Raw genomic sequence first — 18,521 nt, 5'->3', positions numbered from 1 at the left:
GGATTTTAGTGTTGGTAGATTGTATTTAAATTTAATTTATATACTGTTTTATGAATGTTGGTAGCTGCCCTGAGCCTGTGAGGGGAAGGGCAACATATAAAATTAATGAAATGAAATAAATTGAATTAAAAATATGTTAAAGGCACAGAATCCATGCCACAACATGTCAACTCACTAACCTTTGGTTAGATTCAGAATAGTGGTGCCATTTGTCCAAACAAGGAAACAGACGTATTCATGGATGTGCAGTCAATTGTTAGGGTGCAATTCCTTCCTCAAAACATGACTACACTTCTTGAGTATTTCTACCCTATAATGTCCTTTACCAACTATAATATAAATAGCATGTTCAAGTAGCAAAAAGTGATTTCTGCCCGACCCTAGTGTTGGGAGAAAATAGGGGTAGGAAAATCAAGCAAAATGCAGGATTGTTTCAAGACAATGTTTGCTAAAAAGAGTTTGGCTGTGATTCTAGACTTCAGTGGCCATGACTCAGTGGTAAATAGACTGCGACTCCACGGTAGAGGATTTGTCTTGCACGCAGACGGTCCCAGGTTTAATTTCTGGTATCTCTAGTGAAAAGGGAACAGAGAATAGGTGATGTGAACTATCTTGGCCTGAAATCCTGGGAAGCTGCTCCCAGTCAAGGTAGACAAAACTGAGCAGGATGGACCAGTGGTCTGATTCAGTATATGACAATTCCATACATCAAGAATAATGGCCAGGATGACTTCACACCATTAACTCAATCTTTCATTATGAAACACGGTCTTTTATCTATCACATTTGTATCCCTACCTTTCTATGAGGACCTCAGGGTTTCACATATGAGGGTTTCTCTTTTTAGGCCCACAGCAGACACACAAAACTAGTGAGGCTGAGAGAAAAATCACTGATTGAATTTAACAGCTGAGTTGGCTTCTGAACCAGCAAAAATCTACAGTGGAAACTGCTTCCCCAGAGTTCAGTTTTACAGAATGAACAAACATAAACCAACCTGAACCAGTCTATATCAGCTCAAACCATACGATGTGAGCTAGTCTTAACCATTCCTCTAGAACAGAGGTATCCAACTCTGGCGCTTCAGATATTGATGGACTACAATTCCCATCAGCCCCTGCAGGCATGGCCAATTGGCCATGCAAGAAGGGGCTGATGGGAATTGTAGTCCATGAACATCTGAAGCGCCAGAGTTGGACACCTCTGCTCTAGAACAAAGACAGCAATACATCAAATTACATGTATTTTACTCCTTTTTGGTATCATTTGCACAAATTCTGTACAGCCTTCTCATCTTTTCTCACTTTCATAACTCCGTTTTGTTAACCACGTTGCCATGTCAGCTTTAATTATAGTGATTGAAAGTATTTTTAAAGCATCCCGAGGAGATCGGACCATCTCATTACTCCCTTTTAACGGATCAGTCAATTTCTGAGATTTTCTCTTTTGAAATCAAATATGGCTGTGTTGATTTCTGGACAAAATGCTACTTGTGTGAATTTTGATTTCTACAGCAATATGGTCACTGTTTCCACTTGGTTTGACATCACATCTATTTTTCTTGCTTCCAGGTTCTGTTCAGGATTATCAGCAGAACACCACTGGCCAATATCACCAGTGCTTCTCCAAGCTCTGGTTCGGTAGATTGACAGTACAATCCACGGGGGCAGGACAGATAGGCAAAAAAGCTGCGCAGTCAGCATCCCCCAAATGCAAGCATAATTGATTTAAATAGCACTTTATAATTCTGCAGGAGCCACTTATGCTGGTACAGGTGAGCTACATGATTCTGCTTCACCTAGGCACCTCCAATGGCACGGTGCTAACTCTATTCTGGTGCAGGAGCCTGCACCAGCACTGATGAGGATGCAGGGCTAACTTTAGTCAACTTCCTCAAGTTTTCCAGCCCAGGAATGCCCCCTTTTGCTGGTGGCAACTTATGCCAGCAAAAATGCAGGTACATTGGGCTGGATAGAGCCCCTGGCTGCAAGAAAAGTAGGTTTATGTTGTATTTGACCATGCTGCACCACCGGGAACCTCCATCCACCGCCCATCTACCCCCCCACCCCCCGTGGATTGGGCTGACAGTGGAACTAAATTTTGAAGGTGTTGGTACACTATATAAATTGGTCTGATGTAATCTAAATTAGGTTGAATGTATTTATATCATCTGAAATTATTTGAAGAGGCATATGTAAAACTGATCCAAGCACAGCTACTTGGAATTATTTTGGAGCTTTTCCAATATATTCTTCTGAAACTACTTCTGTACACTATGAATAGCCAGGCTTTTTTTTTTTTTTTACAAAGAAGATTTCCAGGCTACTGTTTATTATACACATAACATTAAACTGGAAAAAAATACTAAACCTGGACAATCTTCATTGTTTGTAGTACTGCAGCTGCTGCTTTCCCAAGCTCTGCAGAGAACCAGGTTTGCTTAGGGCTGGACTGGACTGGCAAGACCAGTTGATTCTTCCAACCTGTCTACAGAGTCGTTTCAAATCCAAGTCTCACAAAAAAAAATACAGGCCCTTGCCTGACTGCTTTCCTGAATATCATGCACAGAAAGACAGGGATCTTATAAGATTCAGTTCCTACACAGCCACAAGTGGGGTGAGGATAAAGACTGGTCCAGCAGAAAGGAAGGCACCCATTTTGCCAAGGAAAGTAATCCCAGCCTTGGCAGACTTGCAGAAGATTTTACAGTTAGGAAATCACAGCATCTGTTCTGAATATAATTTTGGAGCTCATGAAGAACACCAGTTTAGGAGACAGTATGGGCAAAATTAGGCTAATCCTCACTAAACATGCACACAGGTTCTCTCATAAGGAGACATAATTGTTCATCTAATGAAGCAAAGAAAAGAGAACTGAAAGAGGATTCCAGAAGTCCTTTATTCTGAGCTAGAGAAGGTGCTGTTGTTCCCATCCTGGCCCTGGATGAGACTGGAGATTAATGAATTAGCATAGAGTATCTGGGTGCCACGACTCTTGGGTTTTCTGGGAGGATGGATGGATTCAGTACACTGAAGCAGTGTGAAGGCAGAACATTAGTTACTTGGGTCGCCTCACAATGATGTCAGGTCCACGTTCTCACAGGCATCACAGTGCCAGGGTGTCCTTAATGAGGCGCCGCATGGTGGTGGTAACAGAGGTCCCAAGTGAATCAGTTATCTGGTAAGAAATCTTGTAGAGGTAGGGCTGGACATCCCGCAACCCTGTATCAAAGACATTGTCCACCTCTGACTGGGTGGGCATCTTGGGTAGGTACTCATGCCGGTTCATCACCTCCACAATATTGATGATCTTCTCGCAGAGCTTCTCACCCACCTTCTCGCGACAGATCTGCCGCTCCTGCTCATTAGCCAGGCTCACCACATTCACTTTGACTGTCCAGACTTCCCAAGGGATGCACTCATCTGAGAAAGGCCACCGTGACTTCTTCTTCTGATAGAACTCCAGAGAGATCTGGCCTATCCCGTCATTGCCAGAGTTTCGCAGAGCATCCTGGGAAAATGAAACCACAGTACGTGATTTGGAGTGCAGTCCTAAGAACTCAGATGGAACTCCCACCAAATTTAATGATGCTTTCTCCCTCCGCAGTAAGCATGCATCAGACTGCGGCATTTGAAGGCTGATTGTTCAGATATCCCTTATACATAGAAATCTCTGATCTGTGTACCTAGAATCATGCCATGCATTTACCAAGCAGCAGATATAGTTGCATGACTGCCATTATTGATAATATGACAGCTTTCCAGAACTTGGAAAATCAAGGAAGATGTAGGATTGTTTTAGGACAATATTTGCCAAAAAGCGGTTGATGGATGCTAGTCTTCAATGCCTTGATGATGACTTCATATCATACAATCCCATGAAACCCAAGCTTTGCAAGTATAAACATATTTGTCCATTGTGCTCTACTGTGCCTAGCATCCCATTTTCATTCTCATTTACTGCTCAGTTTAAACATTCAGTAATAGGAAGGAAAATAATCAAGAAGAGGCTTCCTCAATTAAGTATATTGTATCACAATAGAAGATCTTGAGGACAGAATTCTAAGTTTCCTCCACTGTACAGTTAACCAGAACTTGTTGATTGCAGAAATGTAGACAGTGCCTCTTTATGGGTTCTAAATCTTTCTAATTATAAGTATTGCTACAACATATATTTGGAATTTAACACAACTATGTGCTCTATCCACATTCAGTTGTAAAACTGAAACAAATTAATGATCATCACAAGAAGTATTCCAAAGCACTTGTTTAGAGTTGTGACATGCCTCCTGAAGGTGACAACTGAAATAAACAATTGGATGTATTGTCAAAGGCTTTCACGGCCGGACTCAACTGGTTGTTGTGGGCTTTCTACAGATGCAGGCGAAACGTTAGGAACAAGATCTACCAGGCCACGGCCACACAGCCCGGAAAGCCCACAACAACCAATAAACAATTAGAGTTGGTTAAAAAGCAGTTACAGGAAGATATATGATTTACAGTGCAATCTGAAGCAGAGTTACACTAGTTTAAGCCCATTCATTTCAATCAGCTTGGACTGGAATAACTCTTTTAGGATTGCACTGATACTTGGTTATCCTCAGTCAATGAATTCTTGGCCATGCTAGTGTGTTACAGAAAGCTGAGAACCAGCGTCAGAAAAGGTGGGGGTTACCAGCTGGATTCCTACTGGCAAGTTTACCCTACTGGCAAGTTCACTCTGATCCCTGTTACATCACTTTTAGTTTCACCCACACAAATGGCTAGTTACTACTGAATCCTGTAGTGAAAAGTGAGATGGTGAGGGATAAATCTTTGCTGGGACAAAACCCAGTGACTAGATGGCTAGGGTCATCACTGAAAAAGTTTCTGTTGCACTGAATGTCCAAGGGCCCTTTATACAAACATAAACTGCACTCCTTAGAGGTTCTTACAGTATACTAGTGCTCCCTCCACATATAACCTCACTCAGTATAATGACTGGCTTTAACTGTCACAAGCATGTCCCTTTAACAGAGATTTAATAGAATGTTATTAATCATAAGCTGTCAATTTCCACATGTTAAGCTTCTATTAAAAGCCCAGGGCATTTCCTCCCTTCAGGCCAGCTGGCAGCCTTAGTCCAAGAAAAGCTAAAAGGAAGATATTATTAAAAAATAAAATAAAGGTTAGACATGGAGCACTTTACCTTGAATTCCCCTACTGCCTTTCTCAATGCCCGGTCAAGCTCTTCAGAAGAAACCCTGACGTAGGTAAAATCAATGAAGTCACAGTCAACATCTAGTGTGCCGACTGTCCCAATGGAGTAGGTTCCTTCCTTTTTGTAATGGAATTTCCCTGTGCTGCGGTGGAGCAGTATGGTATGCAGCACGGCCAGCATAGACTCTTCGATTTGGCGACCCTCCACCGACACCTCCAGCACCTCTGAACGACAGTTCATCTTGGCTTTTGCAAAGGAAGGCAGGAAAGTTAACCTCAATAAAACAATAGTGAGTGAAACCGAGAATGGAAGGAATATCCTATACTGAAATATTGTTATTTAAAAGAAAAGTTTTACAGAAAAGGTTTTATTAAGGAAAAAATGGCTTCAGTGGTATGATCAGGGGAGGGAGTGGGGCAAATCAGACCAAGACAGATCAAAGACCTGGATTCAGTTCCTTGCTTAGTCACAGCCTTAGCTGATACAAAGAAGACACCAGCACTATACTGTAAATACAGTGTGGTGTAGTGGTTAAGAGCAAGTGGGTTTGATTCCCCACTCCTCCCTCTGAGTGGCAGAGGCTTATCTGGTGAACCAGATGTGTTTCCGCATCCTGCTGGGTGACCTTGGGCTAGTCACAGTTCTTCAGAACTCTCTCAGCCCCACCTACTTACCAAAGTGTCTGTTGTGGGGAAAGGAAGGGAAATGAGCTTGTAAGCCACCTTGAGTCTCCATACAGGAGAGAAAGGTGGGATATAAATATAAACTCCTCTTCTTCTTAAATTACAATATCAGTTAATTTTGCTAGATGCCAAAACTTATTTTTTTGGTTTTGATATTTAGTCCAATAATCACTTCAAAGGTTTTTGATGGATTATTTCACTCATCAATCATATTTTTAAATGTATATTATTTCCAGTACATATAATTGTATACAATATATATTATTTCCAATAAAAAAACAGCACATAACGCAGTTTGAGTTTGGAATCTGATTCAGTAATATACTGAATGTAGCAATGCCAGATTTGTTTGCTCTGACTGATGGCAGCTGTGAAGGGCCTCAGGTCTTTCACATCACCCACTAACTGGTCCTTTCAACTGGGTGTATCAGAAATGGAACCTGGGAACCTCTGCAGGCAAAGCAGATGCTTGATCACTGAGCCACGGCTCCAATGTGTGCCTTTTTAGAAGATGAATGAATACTTTTTCTGTATCTGCATGAATAACTGAAGAGCCAAGAAAGGAAACATTTCTTTTTGTAACTATTGCCTGAAAACCAATTCATTTATTAAAACACATACAGTGAACTAGTTTAGGTTTCTTTAAGCAAGCAATGGCCCTAGTTAATTTGTAAAAAGGCAGTTGATAGGAGAGCGCCCCCCCCCCCCCTTTAAGCTCATTGGCTACAACAGATTTAGAAAAGTCCAACTCTGTTCAGGATCATATTGTTGTCCTGTTCAAACAAGATATTGCCCCCTAGTGGTTTCCACTGTCACTTTATTTGCAAATACCCAGCAGGGGTGCCTTCTAATTGGATTAGTGGCACCATTTTGCTCAGCGTTGGGTAAAATACAGTGCAAAGTGATCAACAGAATTTCCACTTCTGGGTGAGGAATTAAGGTCAATAAGCGGGTCACAAACATGACCAATGGCAAATTCTGCTCGTCTTTTCTTCAAACAGAAATACCGGTACTCAGATTCACTACTATTTGTTTTGAAATAGAATAAAAGAGCAATGGAAATGTTTCCCAGTGATGGAATGATCTTTGGTTGCAAACGTATGCACATTGTCTATCACTGAATAAGCCTCATTTAAGTCGATTAGGTTTTCTTCTGAGTAAGTATGCACAGGGTCTGGCTACATCCAGATCATTTTGGATTTGGTGCTGGAGAGAGGTTACATGTCTCTCACTCCTTACCTCTTAGTAGTCTGGAATCTATCCATTTCTGAGAAATAGGACTGCAAAAGACAGGAGTGAAAGCAACTGTCTCAACTGGCTACAAAAAAAACCCTATTCCACTCCTGTCCCTTTGATGTGGGCTTGATATTCCCAAAACAGCCAACAGAGTATAACCTTCCACACTCCACAGTGTTAATGGGGATGGGGCTGCTTGGCGCGTGTGTGTGTAAAAATGCGGCAAATAAAGAGTGAATGACTTGGCCAAGGGCACCCAATGACGCCACAGCAGGGATGGAATTTGAACCCAGCTCTGGGAGGCACTGATTTTGCTGCTAGATATACCCATTAAAGTCTATCTGATATGTCCCCCAATGTTTTAGGGAATCACTAGGGGAGAAAGGCCTTTTGGAAACTCAGGCAACAGACAATATCTAGGACCCACGTTTCCCATAGCAGAGGCGGGGCTCAGTGGAAGAGAGGGGTATCTGTCAAAAGGCAAGAACCTCTTTCCAGGTAGAAAGAAGAACGAGAGACTCACCTGGCCCCGCTGCTGATGCTCCCCGGAACGAAGCAGCCTAACACTTGGACCAGTCCAACTATGCCCAAATGGAAAAGGAGCCTCCAAAAATCGTCAACCTCCTTAGAACAAGCCAGTGCAGAGCCCTCTCTCTCTCTCTCATATATCTATGTTACTTCACAACCAGTTACTTATTCACCGCCTTTTATTTGGGCACGCGTTCCCTCTTTCCCGCTGTTTCAACTTTTCCTCCTCAGTTTGCGTCCCCCATTTGCTCTTGGTACGGTCCAACAAAACAAACAGCAGCCGCAGCCCTGGGAGGGCGTGTGCAGACTGCCACTTCCTGATTGCGGGAGGCGATCGAGCTCGGAGCTGCCACCTAGAGGGGGGAGGCGTAGCGGCACCTGGGCCAAGGGGCGAGGGCTGGCTTTCTGGGGCGAGCTGGAAACGTTTGCACTTTGTACTCTGGTTGTACCTGTTTGGGGTCCCAAGTAGAAAAGAGAGCTTTAACTGGCGTGGATTCCGCCTAGCATAGTTATAATGTGTTGCAATCGTTCTAAATGAACTGGTTGTTGTGGGTTTTCCGGGCTGTGTGGCCGTGGTCTGGTAGATCTTGTTCCTAATGTTTCGCCTGCATCTGTGGCTGGCATCTTGAGGTATATCACAGAGGGAAGTCTGTTACACACCTTTCTCCAAAACCCATGAGCAAATTACTTGCCTTAGTTATGCTACAGCCATTTGTACTGTGGAAATCAGTGGCTTTAGTCCTAGAGGCTGCTTCTGATGAATAAAGGGGCTTCCTTTTGTGCATGCACATGCATGTGTGTGGTGCTGATTTCTCTTTGTGCCATTCTTCTTGTGCCATTAATGAGGGTTTCCTGGCCCCCAGGAACAATTTGGAGTGATTCAATAGGCTGTAAAGGGAGGAAAAGGTGAGGAAGTCTTGCTGTATGATCTCACCTTTGTTCATAGATCTTATAGGATCCTAGCCAATGTACTAAGGTATTGCCATTTTTGTAAAGAAAGATGAATTAATGTCCTGTATGGAGGCAGTAGGTGACTATTTATGCCTGTTTCAACAATTTGTTGAATAATGGCTATCTACATAGGCAAGGCTTTTGCTGTAGGACCCAAGCACACCTCAGTCATTGTAGCAGAGGCTAGGAAACAAAAGAAGGGGCTGAAAACCTGGTTGCACCCAGGGTGGAGGGTCTGCTAGAACTTGACATGTCAGATTTGCTAACCTGCAATTGTTTTAGGAGGTGTGAAATAGCGTACCTCTGTCAAATGGGCTCAAGTGCATTGATATGTTGGGCTCTGAAACTGATGATCTAGCACCCGGTTAATTTAGACTGTTATGACAGGAGAACTGAGGAAAAATTGAGTAGTAATGTTTCAAGGCAGAAACCAAACACACAGAAACCAAACTCTTTAATAACAAAAATTTAAAGCTTTTTATAGCATTGCTGTGTCTTGTGAATTACAATGTGAATTGAAACACATATGCCAGTGATGGCGAACCTTTTTGAGACCGAGTGCCCAAATTGCAACCCAAACCCCACTTATTTATCGCAAAGTGCCAACCCGGCAGTGTAACCTCAATGATGAGGTTTTGGTTTAGAAAAAAATGGTTGGCTCCCTCTTCCTCCGCCCCACCTGCTCGAGCAGGGGCCAGCCTTCTCTAGCCTCCAGCAAGTCCCTTGTGCACTGCTCTGTGCCTCTCTATCATCTCTGCCTCCTCTGCATCCCCCCCACCTCGGGCAGCAGCCCCCTGGAGAACAGGCACCAGCCCCGCCAGCACTGCAGTGCACTCATGTCATGCTCAGTGGCCCAGGCCAGCCTAGATGTGTGTGTGGGGGGGGTGATTTTCCACACACACCCTGACAAACCCTGTGTGCGCGTGCCCACAGAGAGGGCTCCGAGTGCCACCTCTGGCACCCGCGCCATAGGTTCGCCATCACTGACATATGCTGACATTATCAGGAACATAAATGTAACCTCCAAGTAGCTCTAACTTATACAAAGGACAAAAGCTACTTTCCATACATACTTTCAATATGTTTTCATTTTGTTGTAGCCTTATGTCTATGTATCTGATGATCTTACAATAAACTTCACCTCTCTGTCTTTACTAATATATTTTTACAAGCATTTTGACTGCTGAAACCATCACAAACAAAGTTGGGGATAGAGCTTTGAAAATGGTTGTAGTTACGATGATCTGATAAATGATACAATGCTATCAGCTCTTTTTCCATCTCCAGGCAAATTGACCTTGCCAAAAATCACAAGCTTTTATCTCCCAGGATAATTTTTGGCTAAAATTTTGTAGTCTGTCTTTGGAGACTGCCTTTTAGGGTTGCTGGGCTGCAGAAGCTTCTAAAATGTGTTATTTTGAGTTCTTTTAGGGCAGTGATGGTGAACCTTTTCGAGACCAAGTGCCCAAACTGCAACCCAAAACCCACTTATTTACCACAAAGTGCCAACATGGCAATTTAACCTGAATACTGAGGTTTTAGTATGGAAAAAACAGTTGGCTCCAAGATGCGCGATACTCAGGAGTAAGCTTGGTCATAGTTGGTGGCTTTGCTTTGAAGCACCTGTGCAACGCTTTGAATGGGTGAATCACAACCCTAGGAGGGTTTACTCAGAAGCAAGCCCCATTGCCAGCAACCGCGCTTACTCCCAAGTAAAGGATCACGCTTTCGTTCTTCCTGTGAAAATCAGTAGGGTTTAACAGCACTTAACAGTGTTACCTGCACTGCTTCCCCAAAACTAGGTCTTAGGTTTAATGCTAATAATCTCCCTGAAATAATTACACTATTATCACATGACGAACTCTATGCACACGTGCCCACAGAGAGGGCTCTGAGTGCCACCTCTGGCACCCGTGCCATAGGTTCGCCACCACTGTTTTAGGGCTTAGTTGCTCAGCAGAGCTGCCATATAGCATCAGCCTAAAAACCCAGCTGAGCTCTTCAGACTGGTTAGCTGCTGGGATCCCCTCAAGGCTAAATGGATTTATTGCTGTTTCTCAGAGCTTTTCTAGGGAATGTGTCCTTACATAATAGCATACTACACTCTGGATAATCTGCCTGTGGCCCAAGGCTGAACAGAAGGATCAGCAATGGAAAACACCGGAGGTGCAAAATGTTCCTTCTTTCTACACCAACATAATTGCCTGCTGTGATAAGTGAGGTAAAAATAAACTTGAATTTCCAATTCAGAAAGAGTTATGGCAATAAATTAGAGGTGAAATTTGTGAAGGAAAAAGAAAAGAAAATCGAAGGCCAGGTAGTAGCATATGATGCCAGAGGGTTGCATTACAATTGACTGAACACAGACATGTATTTCTGCAGTATGTGGCCCAGAGGAAAGAATACTCTAGTTTTTCTTGGATTCTTCAGCTCCATGACGACAAAACACCAAAAGTAGTATAGATATAGAATTTAACATTCTGACAATTGGAGTGTCCTTTAAAAAAAAAGAATCCTGCTTTCTCTTTTTGGAAAATGTGCAAATATTGGTTTGAAAATAAAATTGTCTTGCTTTTAGCTAGATACTGTGGCTGTGCTGTAGGGCTGAACATTTACATGAGAATATGGCCTATTGGACCAATTAATTTCCAAGCTAAGGAGGAGGAGGAGGAGCCTCCGAGGAGGAGGAGTTTGGATTTATATCCCATCTTTCTTTCCTGTGAGGAGACTCAAGGCAGCTTACAAGCTCCTTTCCCTTCCACTCCCCACAACAGACACCTTGTGAGGGAGGTGGGGCTGAGAGAGTTCTGAAGAACTGTGACTAGCCCAAGGTCACCCAGCAGGAATGTAGGAGCGGGGAAACAAATCTAGTTCACCAGATAAGAGTCTGCCACTCATGTGGAAAAGTGAGGAATCAAACCCAGTTCTACAATTAGAGTCCACGTCCACCTGCTCTTAACTATTACACCATGCTGGCTCTTAGCAACACTGTTGTGGCTAAGAAACTGATCTATTAATTGGTAGTTCTCTGATTTAAATCCCACTTCTCTCTGCAATTCACTTGATGACCTTAAATGAGCCACTTTTTCCTCTTCAATCCTTTCCTCCTTTAATATGAGGATCTTATTTATCTTATAGGTTTGCTACAAATAGATGATTTCTATTGTACACTTGGCAGGTCTGTACAAATGCTACTAGTTAAATATGCATTTGGCTTTTACTGTATATCCCATATCCAGGGATCAGACTTTCTTGTCCTTTGAAACAGGACCTTTACAAGAGTTCCACAGCCTATCATGAATGACGCTGCCTTCTAGAAAACTGGAGGTTCAGTGTCTGATATTATCACATGATTTCACTGAACATTATTGTTGTACTGGAAAATGTTTTTCCTGTGCATTAAGACTAACTAAGTGATCTGAAGCAAGCCACTCTCAAATTGCCACCATCCATCAATACAAGAACATAAGAACATAAGAACTAGCCTGCTGGATCAGACCAGAGTCCATCTAGTCCAGCTCTCTGCTACTCGCAGTGGCCCACCAGGTGCCTTTGGGAGCTCACATGCAGGATGTGAAAGCAATGGCCTTCTGCTGCTGCTGCTCCTGAGCACCTGGTCTGCTAAGGCATTTGCAATCTGAGATCAAGGAGGATCAAGATTGGTAGCCATAGATCGACTTCTCCTCCATCAATCTGTCCAAGCCCTTTTTAAAGCTATCCAGGTTAGTGGCCATCACCACCTCCTGTGGCAGCATATTCCAAACACCAATCACACGTTGCGTGAAGAAGTGTCTCCTTAGTCCTAATTCTTCCCCCCAGCATTTTCAATGAATGCCCCCTGGTTCTAGTATTGTGAGAAAGAGAGAAAAATTTCTCTCTGTCAACATTTTCTACCCCATGCATAATTTTATAGATTTCAATCATATTCCCCTCAGACGTCTCCTCTCCAAACTAAAGAGTCCCAAACGCTGCAGCCTCTCCTCATAAGGAAGGTGCTCCAATCCCTCAATCATCCTCGTTGCCCTTCTCTGCACTTTTCCTATCTCTTCGATATCCTTTTTGAGATGTGGCGACCAGAACTGAACACAGTACTCCAAGTGCGGTCGCACCATGGCTTTATATAAGGGCATGACAAACTTTGCAGTTTTATTATCAACTCCTTTCCTAATGATCCCCAGCATAGAGTTTGCCTTTTTCACAGCTGCCATGCATTGAGTTGACATTCCCATGGAACTATCAACTAAGACGCCCAAATCCCTTTCCTGGTCTGTGACTGATAGCACTGACCCTTGTAGCGTGTATGTGAAGTTTGGATTTTTTGCCCCTATGTGCATCACTTTACATTTTGCTACATTGAACTGCATTTGCCATTTCTTAGCCTACTCACCTAATTCATCAAGGTCCGCTTGGAGCTCTTTGCAATCCTTTGTGGTTCTCACACAAAGGATTGCAAAGAGCTCCAAGCGGACCTTGATAAATATGTATTTAAAACATTTCTGTGCCACCTTTCCATCCAAATAGGATCTCCAAGTGGCAAAGAATGGTAGTTGATTATTTGGAGATGATAATACTGGCTATCTTGCATGGCTATTATAGCAGTGACAATAGATATATGCAAAGTAACTTGAAAAAGCAATCAAGTGTGATTTTGACTGACAGCATGAATATTTGGCCCTACCTACATTGCCAACATTGGATTTTTCAAAAAAATACTGGGGATTCTAGTTTAATGAGGGTGTGAAGAATTCTCTGTTAGGAGATCCTAACCAAGTTCTGGAATTCTCCTTTTCCCCTAGGAAAAGCAAATGCTTCAGGCAGTAATGTGAATACATTGTTCTGTACTTTCAGTTACACTTGGCCTGCTACTGCCATTTTTATTTTACTGGCTCAGCCAAACACTGAAACTCTCTCACAGTTTAAAAATAACCAACCAACACCATTTTTGACCCATTACATAAGCTAGCCAAGTACTTCTCTCTCTCCCTCTTGGAAATACTCTTCCTCATACTTCTGAGTTGGTTACTGAAATATCGGTGACATCAGCTTACAAACCTCAACTCTTCCCTCAAAGGTGAAGTGCTAGGTCTTATGTTACTGATCCTCTTCTATGCACTGAGGTGTATGTGCACATGCTCACACACTCCTTGTCAGTTATAGCCTGAACTTGCCCAGGGTTCACAGAGAAGTGTATTATGTGTGAGCGAGCTTACAACATCTCAGATGTCTTGTCTGTGGTCCAAAATGACTTTGTGTCTGGACATTTATGGTATGGGTTACTCGTCTGTTCTTTTTACAGTCAAGGGCACTGCTAAATGCAGATCTAGTTATTATTCCACTGCCCTGGTGTGTCTGCCAAATTCTTCTCCAAGAAACCCACAGCATAGAGAAGTGTCACCTCACCCAGAATGTGTTTCTCATTACGCCCCGCTCTTTCTAGATGGGGCTTTTCCATGGAGGAGTTTTCTCTTCCAAGCAGGTGACTTGTCATATGGAAAGGTGGTAATATTAGGCCTATTTTTTTAAATAGATGTAACATCGTATGGCATGGTAGATGTCCAAATGAGTGCTTCAACAGCTCTTCCCTTTCCCCTTGTCAGCAAAACTGTAGAAAAGTTAATCTGAGTTATGTCCCGTTCTGGAAGAAGCTTTTAATGGATTCCAACCAGATGAACTTGTACTAATGAAAATGAACATTTTGGATATTCTGGTTTTTATTTTCTAAAGTGAAATGTGACCATCTTATTCTGCTCTAAATTCCCTTTATTTTTTGCCTAAACTTTTAGACATGTGTGATTTAGTTGGGGTTACTAAAAGGTGTGAGAGAAAAAACTTTGGACATTATCTGAGGTATTCTTTTTTCCATTGTTGCTGTAATGCATATATTATCAGGTAAGTCCTGACAGTGAAAACAGAGTTATCTGGGACTAAAGTTAAAACCCTGGTCCTTCTTTTAAACTGCAAATCTGATGCCCCTGTCACCTCAATGCCAGGAGATTGATTTTTACGCACGCACGCACGCACGCACACACGCACGCACGTAACACACACACACACACACACACACACACACACACACACACACACTGTATGCTACCTCTTATTCCTACTAACCTGTCATAAAACAGATCATAATTGTGTCCATTTTATATGAAGGTAACTGAGCTGTCCAGAGTTTCTAGTCTGAGTTGAAATTTTAACCCAGCTCTCTCACATCCAAGCACAGGATTCTTTCTATGATGCATGACTACTACTTATATCTCACTCACTCATCTTTCTCCTCCTTTGCCACCAACTAGGTGGCACCGCCCAGAGCCCCTCGGGGATGGGGCGGTATAAAAATCCGAAAAATAAAAAATAAATAAAATAACTACATCTACACCAAGGCCCTACCTGTATCAGCATATGCTGAACAGCATAGAATCCAATTGAGTTGGAAGCATTCTGTTGTATTGCAGTGCTTCCAACTCAAACAATAGGGCAGAGATGTGAGTGTATTGTTTTATAGAACTTTTACTAGATAACAAATGAATTTACACTAAATACAGGAACATATCTATGCAAATGCTCAGTCTAGGTGTCTGTGTAGTCTATCTGTGCCTGTGTGTTTGCCTCTCCTCTTTTTCTGGAAGAAGAAAAGAGAGATCTTTCTGGAAGCTCATATGATTATAGGCATGTACCTTCAGTATTCTATTTACATTCTCAACAGTTAACTCTTGCTTGACTGAATGAAGCGGGCACTTGTAAATCTTAACAAACCTCTACTCAAATGTCAGCTTCTGAAGTCAACCAGGCATTATTTCTGACAGACATTTCATCTTGGTGTTTTTTTCAGTATGTTTGCTATCATTTTCTTGTGTAAAAAGAGTCTAATTCTTCTTTTACTTCCATCACCCATTTTTCTTTTTCATGTGGAGGCAACTTCATCATTTCATCCCAGCTTTTGGGTTCATTATGGCTTTGCACATTTATGTGGTAACTCTTTGGTGCCTCCCTTTGTGCTTCATTCTGACCTCTGTACAGTCACTACAGTCTCTCTTCCTGCTGGTTTGGCTCCATCTTCTTCCCCTTCTGGTTGGGAAATCTCTTGTTGGAATGCAGTATAGGCAAGCAATGCTGTTATCCACCCTGTAAATGTGACTTCTTCAGTATCATGTCTGCTTTCTTTTGCGAAGTCATCTTGTTTTGGAACACACAGAATGCTTCTATCATCTACATAGGCATTGTTGCATATCTGGTGTCGTAGGTATTAGCATCCATGACTCTGTTGCCTCTTGAATTTGGATTGTAGCCAACTAATATTCCAGCATCAGCTCTTGGATCTAGTTTTCTTCTTCTCTCTTTGGAAATGTGTACATACGTTTTTGCTCCACACGGCTTCAAGTGTTTTAACATTGGTTTCTCATTTCAAAAGGAGCCATTTCAATAGGTTTGCATGGTGTTCTACTATTGAGATATACAGCTGCACTGACAGCTTCTGCCCAACAGGTGTCAGGCAGTCCAGCTTGCATTAATAAACAACCTGCAGTTTCAAGTATTATATGATTAAAGCATTCTGCTAGACCATTTTGAGGAGGTGAGTATATCATTGATCTTGCGTGCTGCATGCCTTCTTGTTCCAGGTAATTTTGGAATTCACTTGCACTGTATTCAGCCCATAATCTGAGAATAAAATTTCTGGAGCTTTTCATGCTTGTTTTTATCAGTTGCTACATAAGTCTTGAACTTATTCAATACTTGATCTTTTAATCTGAGAAAATATACATGGGCAAATCTTGTTTGCTGCATCAATAGAAGTCAACGTGTATTTGTTTCCAACAGAAGGTGCTAGAGGTCCAGTTAAGTCTGAGTGTACTTTTGTTAACACTTCTTTTTCTCCAGCTCCTTGGCTGTTTCCACACGGCACAATTATACTGGGTTTGAACCGGGGTCTTACATACCGTGTCTAATCTATCCATGGTTCTTCTTCTAATCTATCCCGCACAGCTCCCCACTTCTTCCCAGGAGCAGAGTTAGGACTGGGAGGAAATGCTCCAGTTTGCTCCACACGAGCTGCACTTCTGTACTTCGGAAGAATGTCTGAGCATGCCTGGTGTCCTGCATTCTTATTGGCTGTTGTTTTTGAGTGGCAGCTGCAAGCACCTCTGAGCATGCCTGGTGTCCCACATTCTGATTGGCTGTTGTTTTTGAGTGGCAGCTTGAATGAACGTCAGGGAGATCAGGCGGCTGGGTGGGAAAAATAAACCGGTCCTGCTCCCGATTTGCACAGTAGAAGACACAAGCAGGGTCACACTGGGATTTTTAAAAAGAACCTCCAAACTGGTGATTTTAGGAAAATCCCAGGCTAATATGAATATTGCGAGGCAACACTGGGCCAGGCCTGTGTTAACTCTGGGAACTGTGTGGAATTCTCAGCTGCACAGGGATATTTTTCTTGCTCATCCGGGGATATTTTGGCCGTGTGGAAACCGCCCTTCTTGCTCTGAATAATGAGGAGCAGTGCATTTGGCCTTAATGCATATTTCACAGGGTTCAGTACTTTTGTTGCATTGTTAGTTCTAAATCACAGTATTTTGTGGCTCACTGAGTCACAAGCAGATTTTCAGCTCACAATAAGGGCACTCTCCTTATCCCCTATTGCTATCTACTGAGCCAGGAGATAGCATGCTTTGGAGTCAGCCATTTTAAACTGTTCCAACTCATGGGGATTTGGGGGCCTTTCTGGCTCAATCATATGGGAGAGATTCTGAATAGTAATACAAAATTGCCAGATCAAAAAAAATTCGTTCATCCAACTGAGGGAGAGCATTTAAAAAGGACTGTTTGCCAGGGCATATTGGTTTGGGGTTTGCACTGCACTTACATTTGCTACTTCTTTAGGAGCTTCCTTGATATAAGCAACTCACATTGCATCAGAGAGAAAACAAATTCAGTGGAAACTTCTGTCCCCTTAACCTTTTGTTATATTACAATGAATTAGCAGAGCAAATAATAGGGCAGAGATGCGAGCGAGTTGTTTTGTAGAACTTTTACTAGATAACAAATGATTACATTAAATACAGGAACAGCAAACTCTACTTATGCTAGTGCTCAGTCTGGGTGTCTGTGCAGTCTATCTGTGCCTGTGCGTCTGCCTCTCCTCTTTTCCTGGAAGAAGAAAAAAGAGATTTTTCCGGAAGCTCATGTGATTCTAGGCATGTGCCTTCAGTATTCCATCTGCATACTCGACAGTTAACTCTTGCTGGCTTGAATGAAGCAGGCACTCGTAAAATCCTAACACATTCCCTTCCTTTGCTGTCTCTGTTAAATACTGTTTCCCTTTCCCAAATATTCCATCAGGAGCTGGCGGTCTCCTTTCTTCTGTTGTCATCTGATCTGCTGAACCCTTTCCTGTTTCTTTAATAGCAGGTGGATCTCACCCTCCCGCAGATGGGATGCCAAGCGTCACCTGTAAATATTCTGAATGTCTTTTGGCAAAACTACAAGAGCAATCAGGAAATGCTGGAAACTCTCATCCTTTTTAGTCCAAGTGTAACACTGCAAAGACACGAGGTTGCCATGCCGATAGCTGTGAAGTGCAGACGTGTCTGTTCTGATGTTTCCATGCAGCTGGGCTCTGGGCCAGAACTGTGCCCGAGGAACGTCCCTGTCTCACACGCACAAAAAATTGCCTCAGGCTTCCCAGCTCAGGTAACATGTAATTACTGATAAATATAGGTGCGTTGCCAAGGAGTGGTGTGTGTGTGTTTATTTCTCAAGTAGGATGTGAGTCCCACATGTGACAGCCAGCCCTGTGACTCTGCCAGCCTTAGCTCCAAAATCAGCCGATTTGGTGCCTTTGGTGCAAAACAAGGTCGGGTGGAAGTCAAAGTAGGAGTTGGTTGGATGAGGGCCCCTAATATGTTACCTTGAATGAGGGAATCAGAA

General features: G+C 42.7%; 1 protein-coding gene across 1 annotated transcript; it reads right to left on the bottom strand.

The window, feature by feature from the left end:
• Positions 1-2,879: 2,879 nt before the first annotated feature.
• Positions 2,880-7,913, bottom strand: ATG101 (autophagy related 101). Its single transcript, XM_048492034.1, has 3 exons — positions 7,642-7,913; positions 5,188-5,444; positions 2,880-3,510 (listed from the first exon to the last, which is right to left on the bottom strand). Exons 2-3 carry the CDS (start codon positions 5,437-5,439, stop codon positions 3,106-3,108), a joined length of 657 nt encoding a protein of 218 aa, XP_048347991.1. The 5' UTR covers positions 5,440-5,444; positions 7,642-7,913; the 3' UTR covers positions 2,880-3,105.
• Positions 7,914-18,521: the final 10,608 nt, after the last annotated feature.

This window comes from Sphaerodactylus townsendi, linkage group LG03 (assembly GCF_021028975.2).
Source record: "Sphaerodactylus townsendi isolate TG3544 linkage group LG03, MPM_Stown_v2.3, whole genome shotgun sequence".
Lineage (NCBI taxonomy): Eukaryota > Metazoa > Chordata > Lepidosauria > Squamata > Sphaerodactylidae > Sphaerodactylus > Sphaerodactylus townsendi.
The sequence above is the reverse complement of the archived record's forward strand: the minus strand, read 5'-3'. Positions and strand labels throughout refer to the sequence as shown.